This window comes from Parasteatoda tepidariorum, chromosome 9, assembly GCF_982258835.1.
Source record: "Parasteatoda tepidariorum strain Cologne lab strain chromosome 9, Ptep-v5.0, whole genome shotgun sequence".
NCBI lineage: Eukaryota > Metazoa > Arthropoda > Arachnida > Araneae > Theridiidae > Parasteatoda > Parasteatoda tepidariorum.
Window position 1 is genome coordinate 49,067,218 of NC_141763.1, and position 24,571 is coordinate 49,091,788.

Genomic DNA, 24,571 nt, shown 5'->3' on the forward strand with positions numbered 1-24,571 from the left:
ATATTTCATCACTGTCGGTTAAAAAAAATAACGTTAGAGACTAAAGCCAGCATAAGATTATACACGGACAACATAATCATGCTCATCTTCGACTTTCTTAATTTTTCTCCTCTCTATTCATAGGAATAAGAATATTGTCATTTTATCTTTTTTTGTATTTATACTTGGCAAATTTAACACAGTCAATAGTTTTTATCTCAAATATTTGTATGCTTCAATAATAAGAATAAATTCTCGGAAAGTTTGTATTTTAATTTGGCGGAAATCATTAATCATGAATGCTTAAATTTCCTTATGACCATGGATAGTGTTATTAAATTCAATAACAAGTCTGGTGCAAGAGATAAATTATTTCGGTTTGTTACAAATTTGTCAAAATGTTTTTTCATTTAATTCTTTATTTATGTATAAATGTCTATTTTTAATTTTATGTTTCTAGTTTTAGAAGTATAAAATGAAAGACATGCAAAAGAAATGTGAATTAAATTGTTTGCTTGCATATCGTGATGCATTACATGTTTTATTTAAAATTATTATTTAGTATCATATGTCTGAGCATTCATTTATCAATATCAAAGTTATAAAGTTGTTATCAAGAGAATCTGCTTATATTCATTGAATATTGGTTATTTTAACCTGAAACGTCTTTAGTCCACGTCCAAACAATTATAAGTTTTTTTAATAGTAAATAAAATTCTTTAAAGGTAATGAAGGGAGAATAATTTGTGTGTTGATATTTCTAAATCATGATCTGTTTTTCCAACTATAATCACCAAAGCACCAAATGGATTTAAAACTTTAAATTCTTATTAAGAAAAACTTGTAGAGGTTTCCCAGCAGTGGTTATGAGCTTTTTCCTTCCTGTTGGTCATCTTCTGTGATGCGCTTTTTTAATTTGTTAGATTTCGCAATTATTCTACCACAGATCACGATACGGAAATCTTTCGATTTGTGCAAATACTTGCAATCATTTGATCCCTTCTGCCATTGTTTATGCGAGGTGGACAAACACCCTCACATGCTTCGCCTCCCTGTGTCAGAATTGCAGCGACATTGTCACAGAACGTTACAAAGTTTTTGCAGAATGATTTTTCACTTGTGAAGGGAAAAATTTTGGTTTTCCTTTCTGCATAATTTTTCAAAAAATGTTTTTTTTTTCTCTCTGCAGAATTGTTTTTTAAAGATGTCTTTCATGCGCATCAGAGAGGAAAAAAAGTAATCATGATTTTTCTATTCTCATTTGAGGTTTTTTTTAAAAAAAACGGTAATGACGGGCTTCAGCTAGAATTTCAAATTACTGTAAAAAAATTAAAAAATATTCAGAAATCACAAAAGTTTAAGCGATAGTTAGCTCTAGAAATGATGTTCTTTCTTTCATTTTTTTCTTTGAAGAACACCATATTTTACACTTGTCACTCTTTAAACAATCTCTTGTTAAAAGAGTTCTGTTCGTGTGATTCGTGATTTTTATTTTAGGAGTTATTGCACTGATTTTACGTTTTTTTAATTTATGTATGAATTTTAATTTATTTACCAATTTTAATTGGGTAATTATTTGCGAAATTCGAAAGAGGAAATAATTAGTGTATTTTTCTGCCTACAAAATGCAAGAATATCACCTATAGTACTAGAATTAAAATAATATTACTTTTACAATTGAAAGTTTTTATGCATTTCTATTCTATACTTTATTTTGTATACACTACATTTGTGTTAACTTTAAATTAATAAATTTTATAATTAAAAGTTTCCTAAAGAAAAATATTAGCGCTAGGTGAGTTTGTCGCAGAAAGCCGAAAAAATTCTGCCACAGGGATTCGCCTGATGGCTTAAATATTCTAACCCATGATCTGTTTACCAAGAAGAATATTTGTGTGGTCGATGTACCTATTTGGTATAAACCAGCCATTGCTGGGATTGATACATGGGTTACCTTATTGAGATGCGAGTGATTAATCTCTTCAGTCATCGTGGTTTGCTTTAAGGTGTATTTTATAACCGGCATTGAACAGTTGGCAAAATTTTGAGTTCGCGATTATCAGTATAAAGACTTTATTTATAACTATTAGTTTATGTTATGATAACATAATTGGAATGCATATTGTACAAATGCTATAATTAAATAAAGTTTTTTTTTTATCTCTAATACGTATTGTTATTTGAACACACCCTTTTCTCACTTTTTGGTCAAAATATGAACTTATTTTAAATCCTCTGAGCTATGATTGTTTGCTAGTTGAACAGCCAACCGAATTTACTGTTTATGATTATCGGTATATAATGATTTTAATTACGACTGTTAATTTCAGTTACAACTTTAATATACAGGGTATTTATGAAGTCCCGGACCCATTTTGATGTTTAATAACTAATAAAATAATAAAGATGGATCAAAATTAATAACAAAAATGGTTAGATAGACTCAAAAAGTTTCATGACCCTTGTCAATGAACTTCCGCTTGTGCTCCCTTCGTCGCACGGAGAATATCAAGTCGATAGTCAATTTCAAGCTAGGTAGCGGCAAGCATCTCGGCATCCACAGAGGCTATTGCGGTTGTAATTCTGACTTTTAGGTCATCAATGTTCGACACGATCCTCCTGTAAACATTGTCCTTTATAAATTCCCAAAGAAAAAAGTCCAGCGGCCTAAAATCAGGTGATCTGGGTCGCGAAGGAATTGGACCTCCTCGCTTAATCCATCTTCCTGGAAAATGGTCATTCAAAGAACTACGAACGATGGTAACCCAATGAAGTGGTGCACCATCTTGTTGCAAAAAAACATGTTGCTAAAGCTCTTCTAGTTGTGGAAATACGAAGTTTTCCAGCGTGTCTAAGTATACGACTGAGGAGGCCGTCTTTTCTGTAAAAAAGAAAGGCCCAATGACTCGGTCGTGCATTAGTCCACACCACACATTAACCTTTGGGGAATCCCTTTATGTCTCACGGTATTCATAGGGGTTTTCAGATCCCCATATGCGCACATTATGGCGATTAACAATGCCAGAAACATGAAAGGATGCCGACATGCTTGGCGCTACCTGGCGTAAAAATTGATAAAAATCGACTTGATATTCTCCGTGCGACGCAGGAGGCACACGTGGAAGTTCATTGACAAGGGTCATGAAACTTTTTGAGTCTATCTAACCATTTATGTTATTAATTTTGATCTATCTTTATTATTTTATGAGTTATTAAACATCAAAATAGGTCCGGGACTTTATAAACCCCCTGTATTTAACAAGATTTAAAATGTACAAATGTTGTAATTAAATTTATTTCAGCTAAAATTTGGTTTTTATCTTCTACATACATGCCCTTTTCTCACCTTAAAGTCAAAATGTTTTTTTTATTTTTTTATATTTAAGTTTTTCTCACAGGGTCCCATATAACATTATTTCATCAACATTGTTCAGTCAGAACAATTTTATTTTGGTCTTTACTGTTTACATTAGTTATAGCCATTCTGTATTAAAGTTTAAGCTTGAAAACTGCAGTTATATATAATTCTTCACATTCCTGAGTAAAAGATATTTGTAGTTTCTAAAAGTTTCAGAAGACTTAAAATTTAAGATAAGACTCATGGGATCAAATTTTATAATATTTTCAGTCTTACGTGGGGAAAAAAATTTCGTTAAAAAATATTGACTATACCCAAATTGAAATAATTTTATTTTTATTCTAATTCCATATTTCTTTTAATAGTCTTGCGCAATATAGTTGCAAATTGATATGGTCCACTTTAGAAAACAAGAAACTGAACAAAGAACTCATAAAGAAACTGAAAGATTTAGAGACTGTCTTGAGTACTGGAAGGAAATGTAAGTTTTATTTGTTTTTTAAAATTATATTTGTTATGCATCTATAGGTCTTTAAATAATTTTTATATTTCACATTAAAAAAATACTAATTTTTTTAAAGATAGGTTAGTTTTACATATTAAGTTACTTCTTTTTTATTTTTCAAATTAATTTTAAACACTCATTCCTGTAAAAACACTGCTAATTATTACCACTTGCCCTCTTAAAATGACTAAGTTTTCAAACAACAATTGCTTATCTTGATATTTAAAACAAGTTACTGCATTAATGTAATTTAATAAATTCAGTAGAAACTTAATATAGTGATTTTTTTTTTCTTCATCTAAATAGAATTGGCCTTTATAGGGGAATGATCACTAGTACTAAAAGTAAAAATATATTTTAATTGTAAATGTAAAAATATTTTTTTAAAAAAATTGCTTGATATGAGCAGACTTATATAATATACAAGAACTTGTAAACGCTGTTTGCGAAGATTTTTTTACTATTGTTAAAATTATAAAAAGTCTGCCTCTTCAAAAAAAGTTTGCCTTTTTCAAACTCCTGAGGAAAAAACTGTTCATTTTTACGCTTTTTCCTACCAATGTAAACGTGCAGTCACATGATTTAAAATCGCACATAGCGTGTCCCATTTATGCCATTTAGGATCGCACATTGTGTTTCGTATTCACACAGTTTAAAAGCCACTATTATGATTCATATTTAAGTGACTTAAAAGTAATACATTGGGAATCATATTCACTCTATTTTGAAATAGAACATAGAGATTTGCATTTGCACAATTTTAAATTGAATTATCCAGATACATATTTACCCAATTTTAAAATCAAACATTGAGATTCATATTAACACGATTTTAAAATTAAATGTCAAAATTCGTATTTGCGTGATTTGAAAATCACACATTGAGATTCATATTTATGCAATTTTATGAAATAAATAAATAAAATATCACATCGATATTTTTATCGAATCATCGATAATATTCTGTGGATAAATACTTTCTGCATACACTTTTTTCTTGTTCCGATTTCAGGTATTTTTCAAATATTTAAAAAATGTTTTTGCGCATGAAATTTTTGTATTTCTATTTTCAGCTTTTTAAATTTTTTTACCTAACTTATCCCTATTGTTTAAACCAATATAAAATTCTCTAAAAATTGAGCATTTTTCGAAAAAAGTTCGTGATAGTTAAACAAATTTTGCTAAAATGAGATTGCAACAAAGTGATTGAAACTAGTTACAAGAGTTAATCAATGCATGCAGCGAGTTTTTTAATTGAGATTTTATGATCGCAGAAAGTATATGAGCAACCTTTTGTGTTAAAATCAAAATAGCATGCATCTAGAGTAGCAATTCCTAATTTTTTTTTGGCTATGGAACCCTAAGTTGTTGAAAAATTTAATGTGCACTAACATTGATCAGAACCGTCTAGCATCTTGTTGATGTGAAAATTTTATTTAACAGAAAACATATCCGACATAACTTATACTTTTTTTTTTAGTATATAGATTTGGTCGTGGTTTTGAAACTCTTTATTCCTGCCTTGGCTGCATGCATCTAGATGATCCGGTTCTTCATTTCACTATCACCTTCTCCAAAATTAACACTGCTATGTACTTATTTGTGGACCATTTTATTTGGCTCAACCGTGTTGGGCTGATTAATATCGACAAGGACAAATGGTCGAAATTGTACTATAAATTTTGGTTAAATTTTGTGGTCATGAATTTGGCAAGAGACATTTATGAAATTAAGAAAATATTGGAAAGGCAAAGCTTCAGTAAGTTGAGCCACGAGTTTCAAGGTAATAGGATTCAGAAAGGTAATACTGTTTCGTCTAGTCTTCAAGTTCTGTTTAGTTTTCTGGAATTGCACAAAGATGTCATTGTTGACACAGTAAAAAATGGGTGTGATCTTTTCTTGCCTCTTGCACAGATGGGGCACGTTTCGATTTCTCCACGAACCATGGGCATTTTGGGAATGATTTCATCTGTTGCTGGAATGTTGCCTCTTATTGACTCTACTTATAAGTTGAGTCCATGAGTGACATTTTTTATAAAATTTTAGTAAGTTGTTTTGGTCCAAGAAAGTATTTTGTACAAAATAAACCTTGTGAAAAATATGTTTAAACATAAAATCTATTTAAGAAGCAGAGCCGTCATAAATGAAGATCAAGCATGACATTTGCTATAGTGCAAAATTAGGAAAATTTGTTATTGGCTAGTTGACAGTTATAGTTATATTTGTTTACTGTGACAATTATATTTTTTTACTACGGCCACGTTCTGAGAAATTGATTCTAATTATCAAAGAAAAATTAATAAACAAGTGTGAAACAATGAAATTTTCATAGTATTAAAAATATTCATAGCTCCATAATTATTAAAACAATAATAATAGTGAAGTGCATTTTGGAAGAACAAAAAGTGGCAATTTGCAGACAGTTTTTTTAATCCCTGTTTGTTAAGTTTAATCATCCAGTGGCAACCGTTAATTTTGCCTATAGCATTTGCTTCTGTAAATGCAATTTTCAGGATAAAATGAAATTTTTATATGTTTTTGCAGCAAACTGTTGATCTGCCTACCTGAACTCATTGCTTTGCAATTGAGTTCACATTGGATGAACTCAACCGCATTGATTTCCCATGTTTTAAGTGTCAAAATTTTTAAAAAATCCTCCGTAGTAGAGCGAGAAAGTTTGTTTCAAAGGAAAAATTTTGAACTTTACTAAAATAATAAAAATTATAGACTTGTTTAAAGGCAATGGGTTTCAGTGCAGAGAAATCTTGAATTAATCGAGAAAAATCTTAACTGCAAAAATTCATCTTACAGATGTAACCTAATTGTTCTGCATCTACCTTTGCATTGAATTCAGTGTTATAAAAACATAATTTCATGCCATAAGCACTCTATATGCAAACAGACATGCACATCTTTTTATTATATCAATAAATTGGGAGTACTTTCTATATTGACGTACAATATTAACAAAGAAAGGAGCTATGTTATATCTATAATTTGAAGAAAAAAAAGCTTAAGATTTATTTTTATTTGTAATTTTTAAAAAATTATTTAAAGTTTGGTGAGATCTGATAATTTTTGCTTCCTTTTTTCTTCTGTAACTGAATTTTTCATAAATAATTTTGTCTCAATTTAAAAATGTTATTAATCTAATGTTATATCTTTAAAATGTAGATTATCTAAATATCACACTCTATTTCCTTAATATGAATGTCATTTTAGTTGTTAAATATGCTTGTAATTTTTCAATACTTTGGTCATAGTTATTATCGATGCAGCAAAAATATACTGAATACTAAATTTGTCAGATATAAATTTGATTTCGTAACAAACATAATTTGTATCGATTTAGTATGAAAATTGCAACTACTGGAACGTCTACTCCAGTTGTGTTATTGTCCAATATATTGTATTTTACTTTTATTCGTAATGTACTAATTAGATTCATTCATAACTATTGTTTGAAAGCAAATTTTTAGTATGAGGTGCAGTGTTAGTTACGAAGCATATGTTGATGATATTTATCTTTATTTGAAACACATTCAAATATAAGATATCTGCTATATTATATTTTCCTCTTCTTTTTTTTTTTAAATAATTAAAATTGTAAATGCTATAGGTGTAGCCTATCTGTTCTGTAAAATAAAAATTTGTCACAACTTGCTACTTACAAATGTTTTTTTAATTTTTTTTTTATTTTTAGTATGTCAATTTCAAGATGTTATCTTCACCTTTTTTTATTTTAACACATTGCCACTTTCTTAAAAATATTCTTCATTTGAATTTGCAATTTATTTCTCTGCTTAGCACTTATCACTCTCTTATGTAATAGGCTGCATTTGAGTTTTTTTTATTTATTTATTTTTTTTATAGTTTTTAAGAAGTGTAATAATCTATATTATTTTATGAGCTTTTTAATTTTGATTAAGTCATTTTTTTTCTTTTAAATCATTAAAATAAAGTAATATAAGCATATTAAATTATTAAAGTCTTATTATAAGTACTATATTAAATTTTTAATTCATTTGTTTCTAATAATAAATTTGTCTTTACTTTATTTTTTCAAACGTAATTACTTTTTTTTTAATAAGTATCTAAATATGTTATCTGTTTTTATACAATGTTCCAGGCAATTACAAATGTTTTTTTTAAAACTTTTTTTGTTATTACATTTTGTTAATCCTTATCATTATAAACATTGTTCTTTTATTTTATTTTAAGTTAATTTAATATTTTTAATTATATGTTGATGCATCATTATTGTTGGTAGGGTAAACCAACCAGTGAAGGAACATTTCATACATATTGATTCAAAATAAGAATTTGAAAGTTTTTCTTTAGACTGATTGGTAACAATAGCTTACTGCCAAACAATAGGAAGTCATCTAGCAATGTTTTGGTTTACCTGGTCAAATAGACTTCTCTGGAAAAATTTTTGAATTTGTTATTATCTCTGCAACACCTTGTTTCTTTGAAAAATTATAAGGTGAGTGTTTGTATTCATATGTTTGAAGTGGATTTAATTGCATGTAATAGTTTTATTTTTCTCACTGTGAAAACGAGAATTAAAAATATAGTTATTGAAGTTACATTTTTATTTTTTTTTAGGCATCATAGCATAATAAAGTACCGAGATAAGAGGGTGTTTATTCACTGGATCACCAAACGATGAAAAACCAGTGAAGGAACAAGTGTTCCTTTGCAGGTTTTTTTTCTAAGTTAATGAAAATAAAATAAAAACTTTAATTTTCTTGTACCTTTAATGATGTTCCGCATCAAAAATATGTTAAAAATACGAAAAACAACTTCTAACTAGTGAGGGAACAGGCATGTTCCCTTACTGGGCATAGATTTCCCAGTGAATGAACAGTATGTGTTAATATGTTGACACTTTAATTTTCAATTCAACAAAAAAAAAAGTTAACATTTTCCGAGTATTTATATGTTGTAATTTCAAGAATAGGCTTGTTTTTAAATATTTGTATGGCTTATAAATTCATAAAGAGCATTAAAAATCAACCAAAATTAAGTGTTGCTGTACTGGGTGTTCATTCACTGGTAAGAGCTGTTCTTTCACTTGGTCTTCTTACTACTTGCTATTTGAACCTCCAAAACTTTAAAACAATATTATGTAAGTTCTCTAAAATTTTTTACATAATTTGCAATTAGTAACAAATATGTTGACACTGTCATTTAACTAAAATTACGAATTTTGAAATTAATATGATTTTTTAAAAGACAAGCGAAGCTTAAGTGTTCCTTCACATGTTAGTTTACCCTACCTAGTTTAATATACAGCAAAATAATGCTCACATTTTTAAAAAAAAAAAATTTCAAATCGCAAGAAAATACTTTTTCTGAAGAGTAAAGAAGCTTTTTCATTTCAAACATATTTTGATGCCTTCATAAATATTTCTTGACTGCATATATTTCTTTCCCCTTCTTCTAATTGTTTTTGATCAAATGTGATGTAATTGACACAATTATGTTAGATTTATTTTATATTATAGCAATAAAAATAAGTATTAGGTTTATGTATATATTTTAATTATTTCTTATTATTAATACTTTATCCTAACCTAAGTTTCCTTAATGATTACAAATGCATGGAGTAAATATAAATTTGCATTTTTTTAAAAATGTATTATTGTAATTTTTCAGATATAATTACAATCTTATTGTTTAACATAAACTTACCTTGATATTAACTAGATATAGTCTTATTGTTTTTGTTGATATTTATATTAATTGTATATTGTTTGTTTTTTCTATCTTCATTATGTAAATGTTTAACAAAAATAAAGTAGTATTTAAACATTCGTTATTAATTTATCTAAATATTATTAACTGCAAGTTTTGTTTACATTAAGGAGGGAAAAAAATGCTTTGTGAAATGTGGCATTACAATAAAAGGAATATACTATCTTTAAAATTAGGTTGATATGATAGCAGTAAGATATAAAAATACAAGTGTGAGAACTGTAAAAATAATTTTCGAATAAGTAAAAGTAGTATGTTACAAATTAAAATTATTATAGTTTTAAGAGCTTGCCTTTAATCCTATTCATGGTAAAATATTTATTTGTAATACAGTGCGTGTCTCTCATAAAATCACATTCGTTTTGGTATTTGATTTTATAAATGGCCTAGCAATAATTCGATAAAAAAATAAGGAATTTCAGAGTTAAACTGTACAGATCCTTAATACACTAAAAGCTAAACCAATTCTATCATATTTTATTTGTACTGTTTTAATTTACATTTAACATTTTGATTAACCCTTTTCTTCTCTCTATTGCCAAAATGAAGGGATGAAATTTAGCTTTTTATTTTTTCTACCTATGATATTTCAGAGCTGGAGTGTTCAAAAGTAAGGTTCTAGAAAGATTGAAATAATTTATCTCAAGAACTATTCAATCATTACATTATATTTTGCCATATATAATGATATTCTTTAAAGTGATGTTAAAAATGTTGTACCTTACAATTAAAAAAATATATATATACATATATATATTTTTGAAGTTATTTTGAATGGTGTGGTCTATTTTTTTTTTTTCTTTTTCTTCCCACTTTATTCATACTATAAGTTATGTATAATTTTCTTTAGTTAAAAAAATAGACACTTTAAGCGTTTTCTTCAAAATTATGCGCCTATTAAGGAGTTATATTTCCTAGAAGAGATTTAAAATATTGGTGTATCGTTTTTTGATTAGCAGACTAAGAAAATAAAGATATAACATTATTTAAAATCGTATATAAAGTTTTTGTAACTTTCAGTATAATAACGAATGCCAAGGATTAATTGAATTACCTTTTCAGTTTATCATAGAAACTTTTTAGGCATATTGCTATTACCAAATTAAATTTAAAATGAAAAATACTGTATCCTTAACCTTCATTCATAGATGAATCATATTAAAAAATTATTTATCGATATACTCTGGCTTTTTTTTTTTTTTTTTTGATGAAATAATTACAGAATGCAGGCTGATTGTGCTCCGTAAAAAATCCAGATTTTTCGTTAATAGTGATCAGGAAGTTACCGGAGATCGAAGGTCCAGACGTTTAAAAAAATCATTGATCAAAGAAGTTTCCGAAAATCAAATTTTCGAAGGTGGAACTTAATAACACAGTTTATTTTATTTGTTTGTAAGGGAGAGCCAGATACTTTAAAAGCTTATATTCATGATTAATATTCATTTTTTATCAGTAAATAGTTATTATAATCATAAACTCAAGAAAGTAAGACATACTTGTAAATTTTAATTACTTCACCAGGTCATCATAGGATGTGTAAAATTTAAATATATTTTAAGTAAACTAAGAAATATTGAGAAAAAGAAAAAAAACCTTGTTTAAAATTTTTTTTATATTTAAACTTTTTTTTTTTTACTCAAGAAATTTTCTGGAATTTTGATTTGAGCTCACAATCACCCTGAGAATGGATATCCTTCACTTAGTTTATATCATCAAAGACAAGGCTTTCAACCATTAGTTTATTTACACTTAAATTCTTTTTCAACCCTACTGTAGCTCCTTTATTTTTATACACTTAATGTAATAAACTAAAGCATGGAATAAACAACAAAAAATTTGCAATCATAAAGTTTATTTGTTATAGGCCTGCTATACCAAAATTATTTGTAAACAATTTGCAGACATATTCAATAAGTCAGCATTAAATACATATTCATAATAACAAAATATGGCTCTATAATAAATTTTACAAGATTGTGTATCTTTTGTGCATAAATTCTTGTATATGCTGCAATCTTAAGTCACCTGAGATCAATGTAAAATTTCTTTTCACAGACCATTTTTAAAATTATAAATACAAAAATTCTTTCATTAAAATAATCTATGTATATATTCTCTGAAAATAATTGTAAATTTTTTATACATATATTTTTAATAAAAAACGCAAACATTTATCAAACTATATACATTTAAAAAAATAAAATTTTGCATTTACAATAATTTCAAACAGTATGTTTCTGTACCTCTGACACTAGAATAATAGAATCAAATAGTAATCAGATATAAAGTTTCAATTAGTGGCAACACTTTCTCTCATATATACATATATTACTTTTTTCTAAATGTAAACACTAGAATAATAACAATAAAAACGTATACGCAAGGTAAGTTTAAATAAAAAAGTAGCGAAAATCTTGTTTTGCCATTCGATTTTGAATAAAAATATAATCAGGTATCAAATTTCAATTAGTGACAACTCATATATATATAGATATATATTCATTTTTTTTTTTAATGTATACACCAGAATAATAATAAAAATGCATACTCCAAGATAAGTTTAGATAAAAAGGCCAAGAAAATCGTTGATACTTCGTTGAAGTTTGATCGTTGAAGTTTTCAAATGAGATTTCAACATTATAAAATCTTGTTTGTCATTCGTTTTTAAATAAAAGCATACCCTGCGTATTTACCTTTTATTTAAAATATTTTAATATTGGAATTGTAAATTAATCATATTAAAATAATTTGAGAGGAACCTCGTTAAATCTAGTTAAAAGTTTGATAATTGCATTTTGAGCAAAAATATATTAAAAATAAAAAATATGCATCTTTTATACTACCATTATTATTTTAAAGAGTTCTCTTAATGGGAAAGAGGAGGGAGTTTATAATTTTCCGTTTAAGACAGAATAAGCTCCATTTATTAGTAATTAACTCAATCATCTGTCGATCGTATCGTGTTAGTAATGAACCCAATATTTAATGGGCAAAGAAACATATGTATTGCATTTCAAATCGAGAGTTCTTTTGTTAATTACCATTTTAGTTTTTAAATGTTCATAATCACATGATTTCATTTTCAAATGAATTTGAAAGCATATTATAAAATTAAATATATTACGGTGGGCACAAATGTTTTTATGTCCTGTGCTAATAATACAACGCATTTTTGACTTTTTTTTTTTTAATTTTCAACATTTTACAAGTACATTCTAGTTTTACTGTTTAAATTTATATTCATTTCATAAATGTATAAGTCTATTGTATTGCTTAAGAAACATATTACAAACATTAAAAAAGCAAAAATAAGTGTTTATATAGCACAAAACTTGTTCAAGATAAAAAAAAGAAACGTTCATTGTTTAATCCAGTATTTTTTCATAAAAGAATGTCACATTCTAATTATTATCTTGTGTAACTCATTTCATTCCGAAACAGATAAATTTATTCAAATGCACATCTCGCCTGCAAAATTATCTCCGTGGTTCTGTTGTAAACTGCATCCGATATTTCTGTGAACTGTTAGAATATTTACTAATTATCTTTTATGTGTGTCATGGCTTCCACAGAAACATGATATGGGTAGCAAGAAGGCATCGATATAAAATCCTCTATGTGGTTCCCAGGCAAGTAGTCTGTATAGTTTGTATTGTTGCAGGCAGGCTGAGATAGTTTCTGTACCACAAGTGGCGACGAATCCATACGAATAGCTGCAACATTAAATTGAAATTATAAAATAGTTAACATTAGAAAAATCTGAATTAGTTATTTTTAAGTAACGGTTATTTGAATGATGTTTATAGAATTGCAGGTGTTCCATAATATCCGCCTTTTATCGCAAAAATGATCGACAATTTGAAAAATCAATTTTAAAAGAAATGGAAGACATAGTTAAAGAGGTAAAGTGAAAAACAAATTTGGTAAATTAGTATTAAAACGAGAGAAAAAATTTAAATACTGACCATCATTAAGAGTTTGAAAAGTTGGAGATTAGAGTTTTGAAAAATTAACGTACTTGTCAGTGGGACTAAGATACATTCTCTAAAACCATTTACCTTTAACCACAAACAAACTAGTTTTAAATTATTTCCATCTTGCCTCTGCTTTTATTAATAAGAGTGGTTTACGTTTAAAAACATTCTCACCTGAATTTTAATTTCTGACCTGGTTTGCAAAGTTTTTATTTTATTTTTATTTTACACGGATTCTAAAAATATGTACCTGCACCTACCTATGTATAAAAAATATGTACGTGTGTATAAACACCCTGTGTTTGAAAGTAATCAGTGTGAATAATCTTGGGCACCAAAGCTGGTAAAGTAATACATGGCAGAAATGGGTTCGCAGTCTACTCGAAAAACATAATTTTTGAATTTTTTATTATCCTTTTTTTTCTTCCTTTTTTTAATGAAACAATTGCTCCCGTATTGTTCTGCTATCACGAGAACGTTTCCAGATATCAGACGTACTTGCAGTTAATGTGATTATGAAAATGAGTTACTTGGAATACAGGCAAATGATGAACGGTTTTACAGTGGTTTAGGCTGTGAGAGTCAGGCCGTTGCTTTAATTTTCTTCTCTTAGATACGGTTTTCCTCTTGTTCTATGGATGGTGTTTTCAGTATAAAAGTAAACAATAACAATCTGGAGCTCAATACCTGCTCTAGTTCCTGTTAGAAAGTTTGCAACTACTTACTACAGCTTATTCTGCGAGGCGATGTTTTCAAACGGATAATTTTGTTTTCGAAGCGCGAAATAAATTAAATAATTTCTGAGCTCAAATCTGATGTATTTCCTAAGATATGAATGTTATTAAGTAATTCTGGTGAGTTTGAAGTGAAAATTTGTTTTAGTTATTTATAGATATGTTGTTAAAAAAAGGTGACATGTTTGCTAGATTTTGAATAACTCGCTTTTTTTGGCAGTCTTGATTTGGCCTCTTTCCATTTGTTTATTACTGTTTTGTTCTTGTTGCAAGCTGTGCACCATCTTACGTTAGTGTTAGCACCATTTGCATTGTAAACACAAGTATTGTTAGCATTGTAATCACAAGTAATAAGTAATCAAATACCACGTTTGCAAGAATCTCAAAACACAATGATCACGTTGTGAGCCAAATGACTTTAAATTACACCGGAAACAGTAACCCGGATGTATAGGCGGTATGGAGCTTACAGCGTTCCCTAGTGTGGAAAACACCATCCATAGTAGCAGACAACCACAGACTATCAGTCTGGAGAAGTTCTTGTGATAGCTGAACCGTAAGTTTGTTGTCCAAAAGTATTCTAAATATCGATTGGAAAACAGTTTGCTAGCAACATTTAGGGAACAACTGTCATTTTTATTGGTCTCAGGCGTAGAACTCCAGCTAAAATTTGCACGTTCTCTACTTATTGGAACATTGTGGAATTTTCAGTTGCAAGATTCCAAACTCAAAGATACAAAAGCAAATTTATTAAAACTTAGTGACAATAATTTGAAAATTATTTTATATTAGCATCAGATATAAAACTCTAATCGAAACTTAGAACACTCTATAGTCTAGCTAGTTGGAAAGTAGGGGAAATTTCGATTGCAAAATTTCACTTAAAGACGGGAAAGTAAATTTATAAAAACATAGTAATAAAGAGGAAAAAATTATTCCACACACTTACTTGCATTCTTCTATTCTCACTGTTTGGGTGTAGTTTGCGCCAGTTTCTTCAAATTCCACATTTACAATAATTTTCCATTGTCCGGCAGTGTTGATTGCTCTTAAAGGTTTAGCGTAGTAAATGTTGGAAGTACACCCAGAAGAATTGCTGATTTCGTTTGGCGTTGGTGCGATTGCTTTACCTTCGAAGGAATACGAAACTGCTGTAGACTGCAGCGGTACAGAGTTTTCGAATACTTTATTCAAACTATCATCAACAACGTTGGAGGATGCGCTAATGTCCACCAGAAAATGGTCCAGTGGATGCCTGTTTTGTTCGATTGCTTCTTTGATTTTATCTCTGAAAACAATACGGTGTTGTAATTATACATTTATTATGTCTCTACATATACATAAAAATTTATTAACAACTTTTAATAATTCTAGATACTATGGCTATGAATTCGCAAATAAACCATATATTTTATTGACACACCAACTTATTCGTTTCCTGGTAGATCACCGATATCAAGCATCACTTGCATAGATCAGCGAATGGGTGATTGACTCTTTTAATCAGACTGCGAAGGGACCGAGGATCTGTGGTAACGGTTCTCGTTAAACTGTTCTATAGTAAAATGCTCGACTTCGCTCTCTGGTCGTCCTCTGCAGAGTATCAAAATTGTGATGGCATGTCTTCGGATCATCCTCAGGGATGTTTCTCAGGCTATCTTTAGTTGCCCTTATGTAGCTCTGGTGCAACAAAAATAAAGTACAACTACTGTCACTTCAACTTGGTAAAAAAAGGAGCCTAATTCCCTGATTACAAAAGATCTTATTTGTTCTCACTTTTTAAATTAAAAACCATCTCATCAAATATTGAAACTATTAGGTGGACTGGAAAGTGATATCGTTTAGGTGCATTTGATATTTGTTATCAAGATTTTATTTTTAATCTATAATGCATTCACCCTCGTTAGCAACAACCTTACAATGTCGGATGGAAAATGAATCGAAATAGATCGAAAAAAATTTAATGGTTTTTAAGACTAGCGAATATTTAATGCTCCGAAACGACATTACTTTCCGGTCCACCTAATAAGTTTCTTTTGTGGCAGCTGGTTTTTGAAAAAAAAATTTGTTTCACTATTTAATTAAAAACTTATAGTTCACTATTATATACATAATATAGTTCACTATTTAATTAAAAACTAATATTTATTAGGCTTTAACATTAATATGTACATTAATAAGATTTATTTTTTGAAGACTATATTTTTAGATTAAAATTAATTCCTGTTTGATTTTACTTGCATTTTTGCAAGCAACAATAAATTAACTAATCAATTTTATAACTTGCCCTCATTTACCTCCTGTCATGGGCCTAGTCTTTAAAAAATATACTTTCAAATTGGCCTATTTATATAATTCAAAATGAAGATAAACGTAAACAATATAAAACCGTCAATTGTCAAAAACTCTCCAACCCTGCCTAGTTATGATATTTTCTTAAAGTGCTTAAAAATATTTTTTGAGTGCTTGAAAAGTGTTTAAAAGGTGCTTATAGTTTGCCGAATAATTTGGTGAATAATAATTATTTGGCGAATAATTTGTCAAATAATTTATTTTTTTACGTAGTTGGAATATAATTCACTACTTAATTAAAAACTAATATTTAGTAGGCTTTAACATTAATGTTTACATTAATAAGATTTATTTTTTGAAGACTATATTTTTAAATTAAAATTAATTCCAGTTTGATTTTACTTGCATTTTTGCAAGCCACCCTAGTTTAAATTTTAATTTGAAAAAAATACCAAGTATGTTAAAAATAATGTTTATTATTATTATTATTATTTTGGGCAAACTTATAAAATTAGTTCTCCCTGTCACCAAAGAATATATTCTTTGGTGAATATATTCTTTTATATTCTTATTTAAAAGAATATAGAGGGAATTCTTCTTTTCTGTATTCCCTCTATATTCTTTGCTATCACCCTTTTCCCAATATTTGTTCTGAAGCAAAATTAACAAATTGAAAGATGATAGAAATTTTTAATTACTTTGGGTATTCAGGATCTTGTAAGCAATAAGTCAAGTTGTTGTGTTTGGCACAAACTGGTGTGTCTCCATCATAGTAATAAGAAGTTGTGGAATAGGCGGATGGACTCTCAACTGGAGATTCCGTTGTGGCGTAAGTTGTAGTGGTTGGTTGTGCGGTGGTCGTCGTCGTTGTTGGAGCAGACGTTGTCGTGAGTTGAGGTTTGGCATCGGGTATCGGCAAGTGATATCGAGAAGCATTCGGTTTCCAACTCTGCCAGGGAGACACCTTTGCTGTTTGTTTCTCAGAAGGAGAATATTGATAAACGTATGAGTGTGTGTTCTTGTGGTTCTTCATTTCACCTTTGTCGCTGTCTTTCTTGAAAAATGGAGATGAAGTGGGACGGACAAACGCAGGCTCGGTGGGATTCACCATGTAAGTGTTCTTGGGTGCTTTTGTTAAAAGCTGAAATCAAAAATTTTGATAAGGAGAAATGTTATTTAATTTTTTTTCATACAATGTTTGGCCGATGTTGGAGGCTGAGAACAAAACCATATTAATTAAAGAAAAAATGAATTTAATATACACCGAAGAGCCATTACATTATGACCACCCTCAATCTATAACAATGGGCTCGCCCAGGAACAATGTTTTCATGGGGCACATTAGGACCCATAATCCTCACAGAACAATCCCTGACGTCTGTAAGCTACTTGAACATAGTTGCAGACCAGGTTCACCCATTCATGGCAACAGTTTTTGCTACGGGGGATGGTGTTTACCAACAGGATAATGCACCATGTCATAAGGGTCGAATCATCATGGATTGGTTCGAGGAACATTCCAGTGACTTTCAAGTCATGTCTTGACCCCCAAATTCACCTGACCTTAATCCAATAGAGCATTTGTGGTCCCTACTTCGAAAACTAAATTCGTGCTCCCACGCTACCCCCTCGCAATGTGAGGGAATTGCAGGACCAGTTGGTGAGCGCTTGGTACCAGATACCTCAGACTACCTATCAGCACCTTGTGGAATTAATGCCACGGCGGGTACTAGCAGTGTTGAGGGCTAAAGGTGGTCATAATGTAATGGCTCTTCGGTGTGTTTCACACATGCTTATTTACTTCTCAACAGAATCATCATTAATATTCGGATAGTTTTATATGGGATACTATGTATTTCTGACATAGGATACTAGTTTGGAACTCGAGTTCCTTCATTTAAACATCTTCAGAATGCTGTGCTCTTCTAGATAAAATTGTTTGAATATACAACTTTTTTAAAAATTTGAATTCTCAGGGACTATTCAACCGATTTTGCCCAAATTTTGTATTTTGCCATGTAAAATTAGATACTTTGAAAAAATGAAGAAAAAAATTCTATGCCTTACAATTAAAAATTTTATCGACTATTGTTAAATAAAATAATAAAAAATAATAAACATGCGCTAACATTTATTTTTGCATAGAATTATCTCAAATTTTGCAAGCGCATGCTAAAATTTCTGAATTCGCCTAAAAGTTCTCGAGATAATAGCGAAATACGCAAAAAGTAAACCCCTCTCCTGATCAAAGTATAGGGACCATATTTCCCAGATTGCGGCTACTCCCTATATTCTGGTAATCAGAAATCCAATTCCATTGAAGAAAAAGGAATATTTTCTCAGAGAAAGTACATTTTTGGGTCTTATTTCGCAGCTTAAAATTACGTCGGCACTAATGGATTAGCATATTTGAGAGCACCCCCCTCAAACCATTGAGTCCTAAACGTGAAGATCTGATCATCAGTTTAAAAGTTATTCAGGGTGGTTCGTTTTTTTATTTTGCGATCTGTACATTGCCGGAAAGCATACCGATTTTAGGCTTCTTTCAAACTTACAATGCTTATTAGAAATATTCTTTTGGATTAATAGTTAACCCAATAACCTATAACCTAAAGTTCAAAGAGCAGTATAAGAGTTTATAATTAGGTAAAAATGAATGAAATATATTCTTTACAAACCATAGCTAAATCGATCAAAATTACAATGAATTTGAATAATTTTCTTTGTAGCACGCACTAACTTGATGAAAGTCTTAATTAGTTCAAGTTATTTATGAAGAAAAAATTAAAAGGTACAATTCAAACTCGATTTCTGAGGTAACTAACTGAAAGAGAAAATTCTACGAATGCGTAAATTATGATTTAAAGAGAAGTACTGTGTGAAGATACAGAGAGATACTTTTCTAAGTTGGTTCTTTGTATTTCATGTTTTTTCCTGGACTTCTATACAAAACCTTCGGGGTACTGAGGGTATTACTTTAGACATTTGACCCCCCCCCCCTCAAGACGTCGGCGACTTGTTTTATAGCTACCGGGGTCGGTACCCCCTGAAGACGTCGGCTTCGGTGGTCATATTTTTGTTTTTATTTACTTCGTTTCCTTTATTACTACATTTATCCTTTTTGTGAAATTTCTGCTGCTTTTACGCGCGTTTTTTTTCATACACGTTTTAATAATTTAGATTTCAAAAATTTTTTTGCTTTCTTTTAGAACATGTTAAATTATAATTCAGAGCATTTTAGAAATTGACCTTACATAAGGTACTGATAACAAAATATTTCTTTCTTATTTTAATTTTAAAATTCTCTTAGTTTAAAATTTACAAAATGAAGTGTGTGTTCTAAAACTATAACCGACCATTAAAGGTTTTGAAACCCATAAAGAGAAGTTTTACTGAAAATACTGGATAATCAATTTCAGGAAATCTTCTTTGTTAATAGAGAAACTGTTACTTGGGAAATGCTCCGAGAGAAAATTTCGTCAAAGGGAAAAAAATTATTATCTTCACTTATTTGAGGATACAAATTTCGTCAAAAGATGCACCATATCGAATTTGGAAATACAACGTTTAATAAGAAGTGAGTGTATGAATACCATGGTATTGTCTGGAATATAAACCTAGAATACTGCTTGACAAGTGAGACTGCAAAATCCTGTATCATCCTGTCATTCAGTGCAAACGGATTAAAATCAAGTAATAAAAAATATCGATGAACTTGCAGAATGCACTGAGATAAAATACGAGTAAGGAAGCAATTTCGTCAAATCTGCGAGAATTCGCATTTCATTTCAATTTCATAATAACATAAATGTTAAAAGTAACAAAATACAGCTCAGCGATTGCTGGAAATATAATAGAACATACCTAAATATATTTTTTCTTAAGTCTCTTACCCTGGAGGTAAATTTTTGAAACGGAGATAATTAAAAAGCCAGCCGTGTGGCTCTGAGGGTAGAGCGTTCACCTACCAATGAGGTGAACCAGTTTAAAATCCCAACAATGGCTGGTTATTACGAATTCCGCACCTGGCTTGCACCGACCACAGTGCTGATTTAAAATATCCTCAGTAGTAGACGGATCCTGTGTTAGAATCCCCTTGCCGGCAGGCTAACCGTAGGAGGTTTTCGTGGTTTTCCTCTCTATGTAACGCAAATGCGGGTTAGTTCCATCCTCCATGAAGGCAAATTTCTCCCAATACTTGATCCAAAAGTTCCCTTGTCTTCTGGATCTGGTTCAAAATTACAAGGCTACGAAATTGAACATTAACAGTCGCAAACCCAAAAATTGAGTCGGCGGTTCAACGACGGATAAAATACATTTTAAAAAGCTATGGGTATGACATTTTAGTGAGTTTTAGAAATTTAAGATTGCATAATAAAATAGTTTCAACTACTTTTTCATGCATTTAAAGAAAAAGAATTGGTTTAATTGAAAATGCCACTGAATAGATAAGCCGGATTTCTTAAAGATCATAAATGTAATTTAACTTGTTCATTCACTGGAATTTTCAATCATAGGATCAAGATTCCCAACTGATTTCATCACATTTTATTTCAATTTTATTTTATCGGTGATAAAAATGTCACGGTATGTTAACATTTAAGCTAAACCTTTCTGAAAGACAGAAACTTCACTTATACAGCTATTTAACATAAAACCTGGTGAACTAATTAGAGATAAATGATACTTTATGTATTTCTTTAATCCTTTCTTGAAATGCATCGTCGGATTCAGGTTCCCGATGAGCAGTGATTACTTCCGTTTCCTTAGAAGATTGGTGATCGATATTGGACTTGTCTGATCCGTCGAAAGCAAACGGATCGTAGGCTTCGGTGTACTCATACACATAAGGATTTTCCGTTTGCCGGGCAACATAGATGGACACGTCTTCGGGTAGATGTAGAGCAGCTCTGTCGCTTCCTAAAATGAGAATGTTATTTTTTAGTAGATAACTACAGGAGAGATGAAATACCTTTACTTTAGTAATTATTTGAGTCCTTGTATCTGGCACAGTTTAAGAGTTACGGCATATGGGTAACAGTTTGTGATTGGCTAAGAACCAAAATTAACCGAAAAGAAACGAAGAAGAATTATTTGTATATATTTTGGAGGCCGTGGTGACTCAGGGGATAGAGCGTTCGCCTTCCAATGAGGTGAACCAGGTTCGAATCCCAGCATAGGCTGGTCGATACGAATTCCGCACCGACTCACACCGAGCACAGTACTGACGTAAAATATCCTCAGTGATAGCCGGATCATGGATTAGAGTCCCTTTGCTGTCAGGCTAACCGCGGGAGGTTTTCGTGGTTTCCCTCTCCATGTAACGCAAATGCTAGTTAGTTTCATCAAAAAGTCCTCTCCGAAGGCAAATGTCTCTAAATATTTGATCCAGGAGTTCCCTCGTATTCTGGATTGGGTTCAAAATTGCAAAGCTACGGAGTTGAATATTAGTAGTCGTAAACCCAAAAGATTGGGTCGGCTGCTTAACGACGTGTATAATATAAAATAAAAATTGGATTTGCAGTTAGAGGATCACTAAGTTTTGACAATTCATAACGTAAAAACTCCATTCTCCCCGAGAGTTATTTCATAGTGAAGATGGGCCATGCTGGGAAAAAATAGTTCCCGGCCACGCATAGACAAGAAAATAAAAAACTACATTGAAGAAGACGCCGGGAATAATAGTGGGGAACCACTGATTAATTTTGAGGAAAAAACGATTTTTGCCCAACTCGATTTTCAAATTTAATTTTTTTTTCTACATCAAAAATAGTAAATTTTATTTTTAAATTATTAGGAAATATAATGTAAAGATATTACATTAAAATTATAATGTTAATCTACATTCATGTATACTTTTATTTTTACGATTCTTATAATTTCTGAAAATTTTCAAACCGTGAAATTCGTTTTTCTCAGAATCAGCGTTCATGGACCTAAACCGTTTTCCCTCCTTGATCTTCAATTGCATAATTTGTTTTAAATTTTTTGAGTGGCAACAATGGAAATGAAACCAAATTGAAACAAAAAACGTCGTACATGTGTTAGGAAAGTACAAATTAAAAACATGACCTGACAACTTTTGCGAATTAAAAAATGTTCATGTATCCTTTGAAATTTTATGTCTTTTAAATATTTTGCTTGTTTAGCTCAGTGATTTTAATGCTAATGGATAAATTAATTCGTTGACAAAACGTTTAATATAAAATAAAACATTTATAAACGTATTTCTTAAAATGTAAGGTTGTTATGGATTTTAATTTTTACCTACTTAGAGATTACGACGACATTTGTTTTCTCAGAAAATATCAGGACCCTTCAAAGATTTTGGGACAAAGAATACAAGTAATAATTATAGATTGAGAATTGTTTTATGAAAAGAGTATTTAATTAGTATAAAATTAAAATGGAGGCCTAACAAAAATTATAGATATGTATTTCTTTTTTTGCCTCAAAAATTAATCTTAGCTATTGAAAATATCAATTATCCACAAAAGTAATGTCAAGTACTACATATTTTGTAAAATATTTTTAAAACTCTATAATAGCTTTATATTTAGCACTTACGTCAAATTATTTAATGCAATGTATCATACGCCAAATGAAGAGTTATTTTTTTAACACTAGATTGCCTAAGGAAGTCATTTTGACTGCTTTTAATTTCAATTAGAAAAACAATGATGTATACAATACGACACAATTTCTTAGAATTTCGTGACTTTTTGAACAACATATAATTTTTTTATTGTTTATATTTACTAATAACTTGTTACGTAACTGTAAATAGTATAAAAAATGTTAAAAATTAATTCTAAACAAAGTTATTGACGCATTCACAATCTAGTCAATTTGACTGTTTTTCGCCAATATAGGCATATACTAATTTTCCGTCTTTCTAGTGTTAAGCAATACAGTCTCTGGCCAAATTATTAGACGCACTTTAAGATTTTATGCAAAATCTTAATTATCAGGTGATACTATACAGCTTTATTGTTTTCACGCGACTGAAACCGGTTTGTACTTGTTTACGTTCGTGTATCAATTGGTTAAATTCGACGATGTATAATATATATTAGACGATATATTATATAAATATAGAATATTTATTATATCAGGTATTATATTAGTATATTATAATAATTAGACCAAATTATTAGACTTGTGGGGAGAGTAGTTATCGACCATGTCAACCTTCATCTATGAAAAGGTACCCCAACATAGAGTCGAGTTAACATGTCTTATATACTAGTGAATTGTAGTTGTAATTTTTGTAGTGGTAGATACGCCACAGTACTCTCCCACCAGAATTATATCTGTGATAGAATTCGATGAATGGATGCCACTAGTTGATTCATTGCTGTTTTGTGCGAAGCCGGGAGAGCTGTATTAAGATCACCGTATTTTTGAGTGCTGAATGTGAGAGGTGCATTAACTTCACGGTCTTAGTCGCTCCTGTGTTGCCTTTAGCAGTCGAGTGTATGCGGGCCGACGTTGTGTGCTCGAGACTGAGTAGCAACAGTGCGAGGAGGTGGGTAATGTTGCAGTCACAAGTAGCAAGTCAACTATTCAATGTGGACCATCCAACGAAGTAGGCGTTACTGCCGATGTAGGCGTATCCAGATCAAAGTGGGCGTTTTTGCCAAGGTAGGCGTGTTCACATCACGTCCTGGTCACCAATGTGGGGAGAGTAGTTATCGACCATGTCAACCTTCATCTATGAAAAGGTACCCCAACATAGAGTCGAGTTAACATGTCTTATATACTAGTGAATTGTAGTTGTAATTTTTGTAGTGGTAGATACGCCACAGACTCACTGCAGTTTCTTAATAATTACATGTTTTGGACGAGTTTATCTGCAATATTTTTATATTTAAACATACGTGTAATGGGTTTTTTATTCAGGATATTTTTCACATACCTCTTATTTGTATTTATTTTTAACGTATTTCATTACAATGTTAACCAATTG

General features: G+C 30.2%; 2 protein-coding genes across 2 annotated transcripts in view; one reads left to right on the top strand and one right to left on the bottom strand.

Annotated features, from left to right (window-relative positions):
* Nucleotides 1-63: 63 nt before the first annotated feature.
* Nucleotides 64-7,516, top strand: Pex11ab (peroxisomal biogenesis factor 11ab). Its single transcript, XM_016062039.4, has 3 exons — nt 64-356; nt 3,703-3,818; nt 5,323-7,516. Exons 1-3 carry the CDS (start codon nt 295-297, stop codon nt 5,862-5,864), a joined length of 720 nt encoding a protein of 239 aa, XP_015917525.3. The 5' UTR covers nt 64-294; the 3' UTR covers nt 5,865-7,516.
* A 3,921-nt stretch (nt 7,517-11,437) lies between these two features.
* Nucleotides 11,438-24,571, bottom strand: part of LOC107447172 (uncharacterized) — a 55,674-nt gene continuing 42,540 nt past the window's right edge. Inside the window, exons 3-6 of the mRNA XM_016062027.4 lie at nt 21,290-21,522; nt 17,301-17,743; nt 15,260-15,598; nt 11,438-13,315 (exon numbers count right to left, since the gene is read on the bottom strand). Coding sequence (XP_015917513.3) covers nt 13,144-13,315; nt 15,260-15,598; nt 17,301-17,743; nt 21,290-21,522 — 1,187 coding nt within the window. The 3' untranslated portion in view covers nt 11,438-13,143. The remainder of the gene's footprint in view (nt 13,316-15,259; nt 15,599-17,300; nt 17,744-21,289; nt 21,523-24,571) is intronic.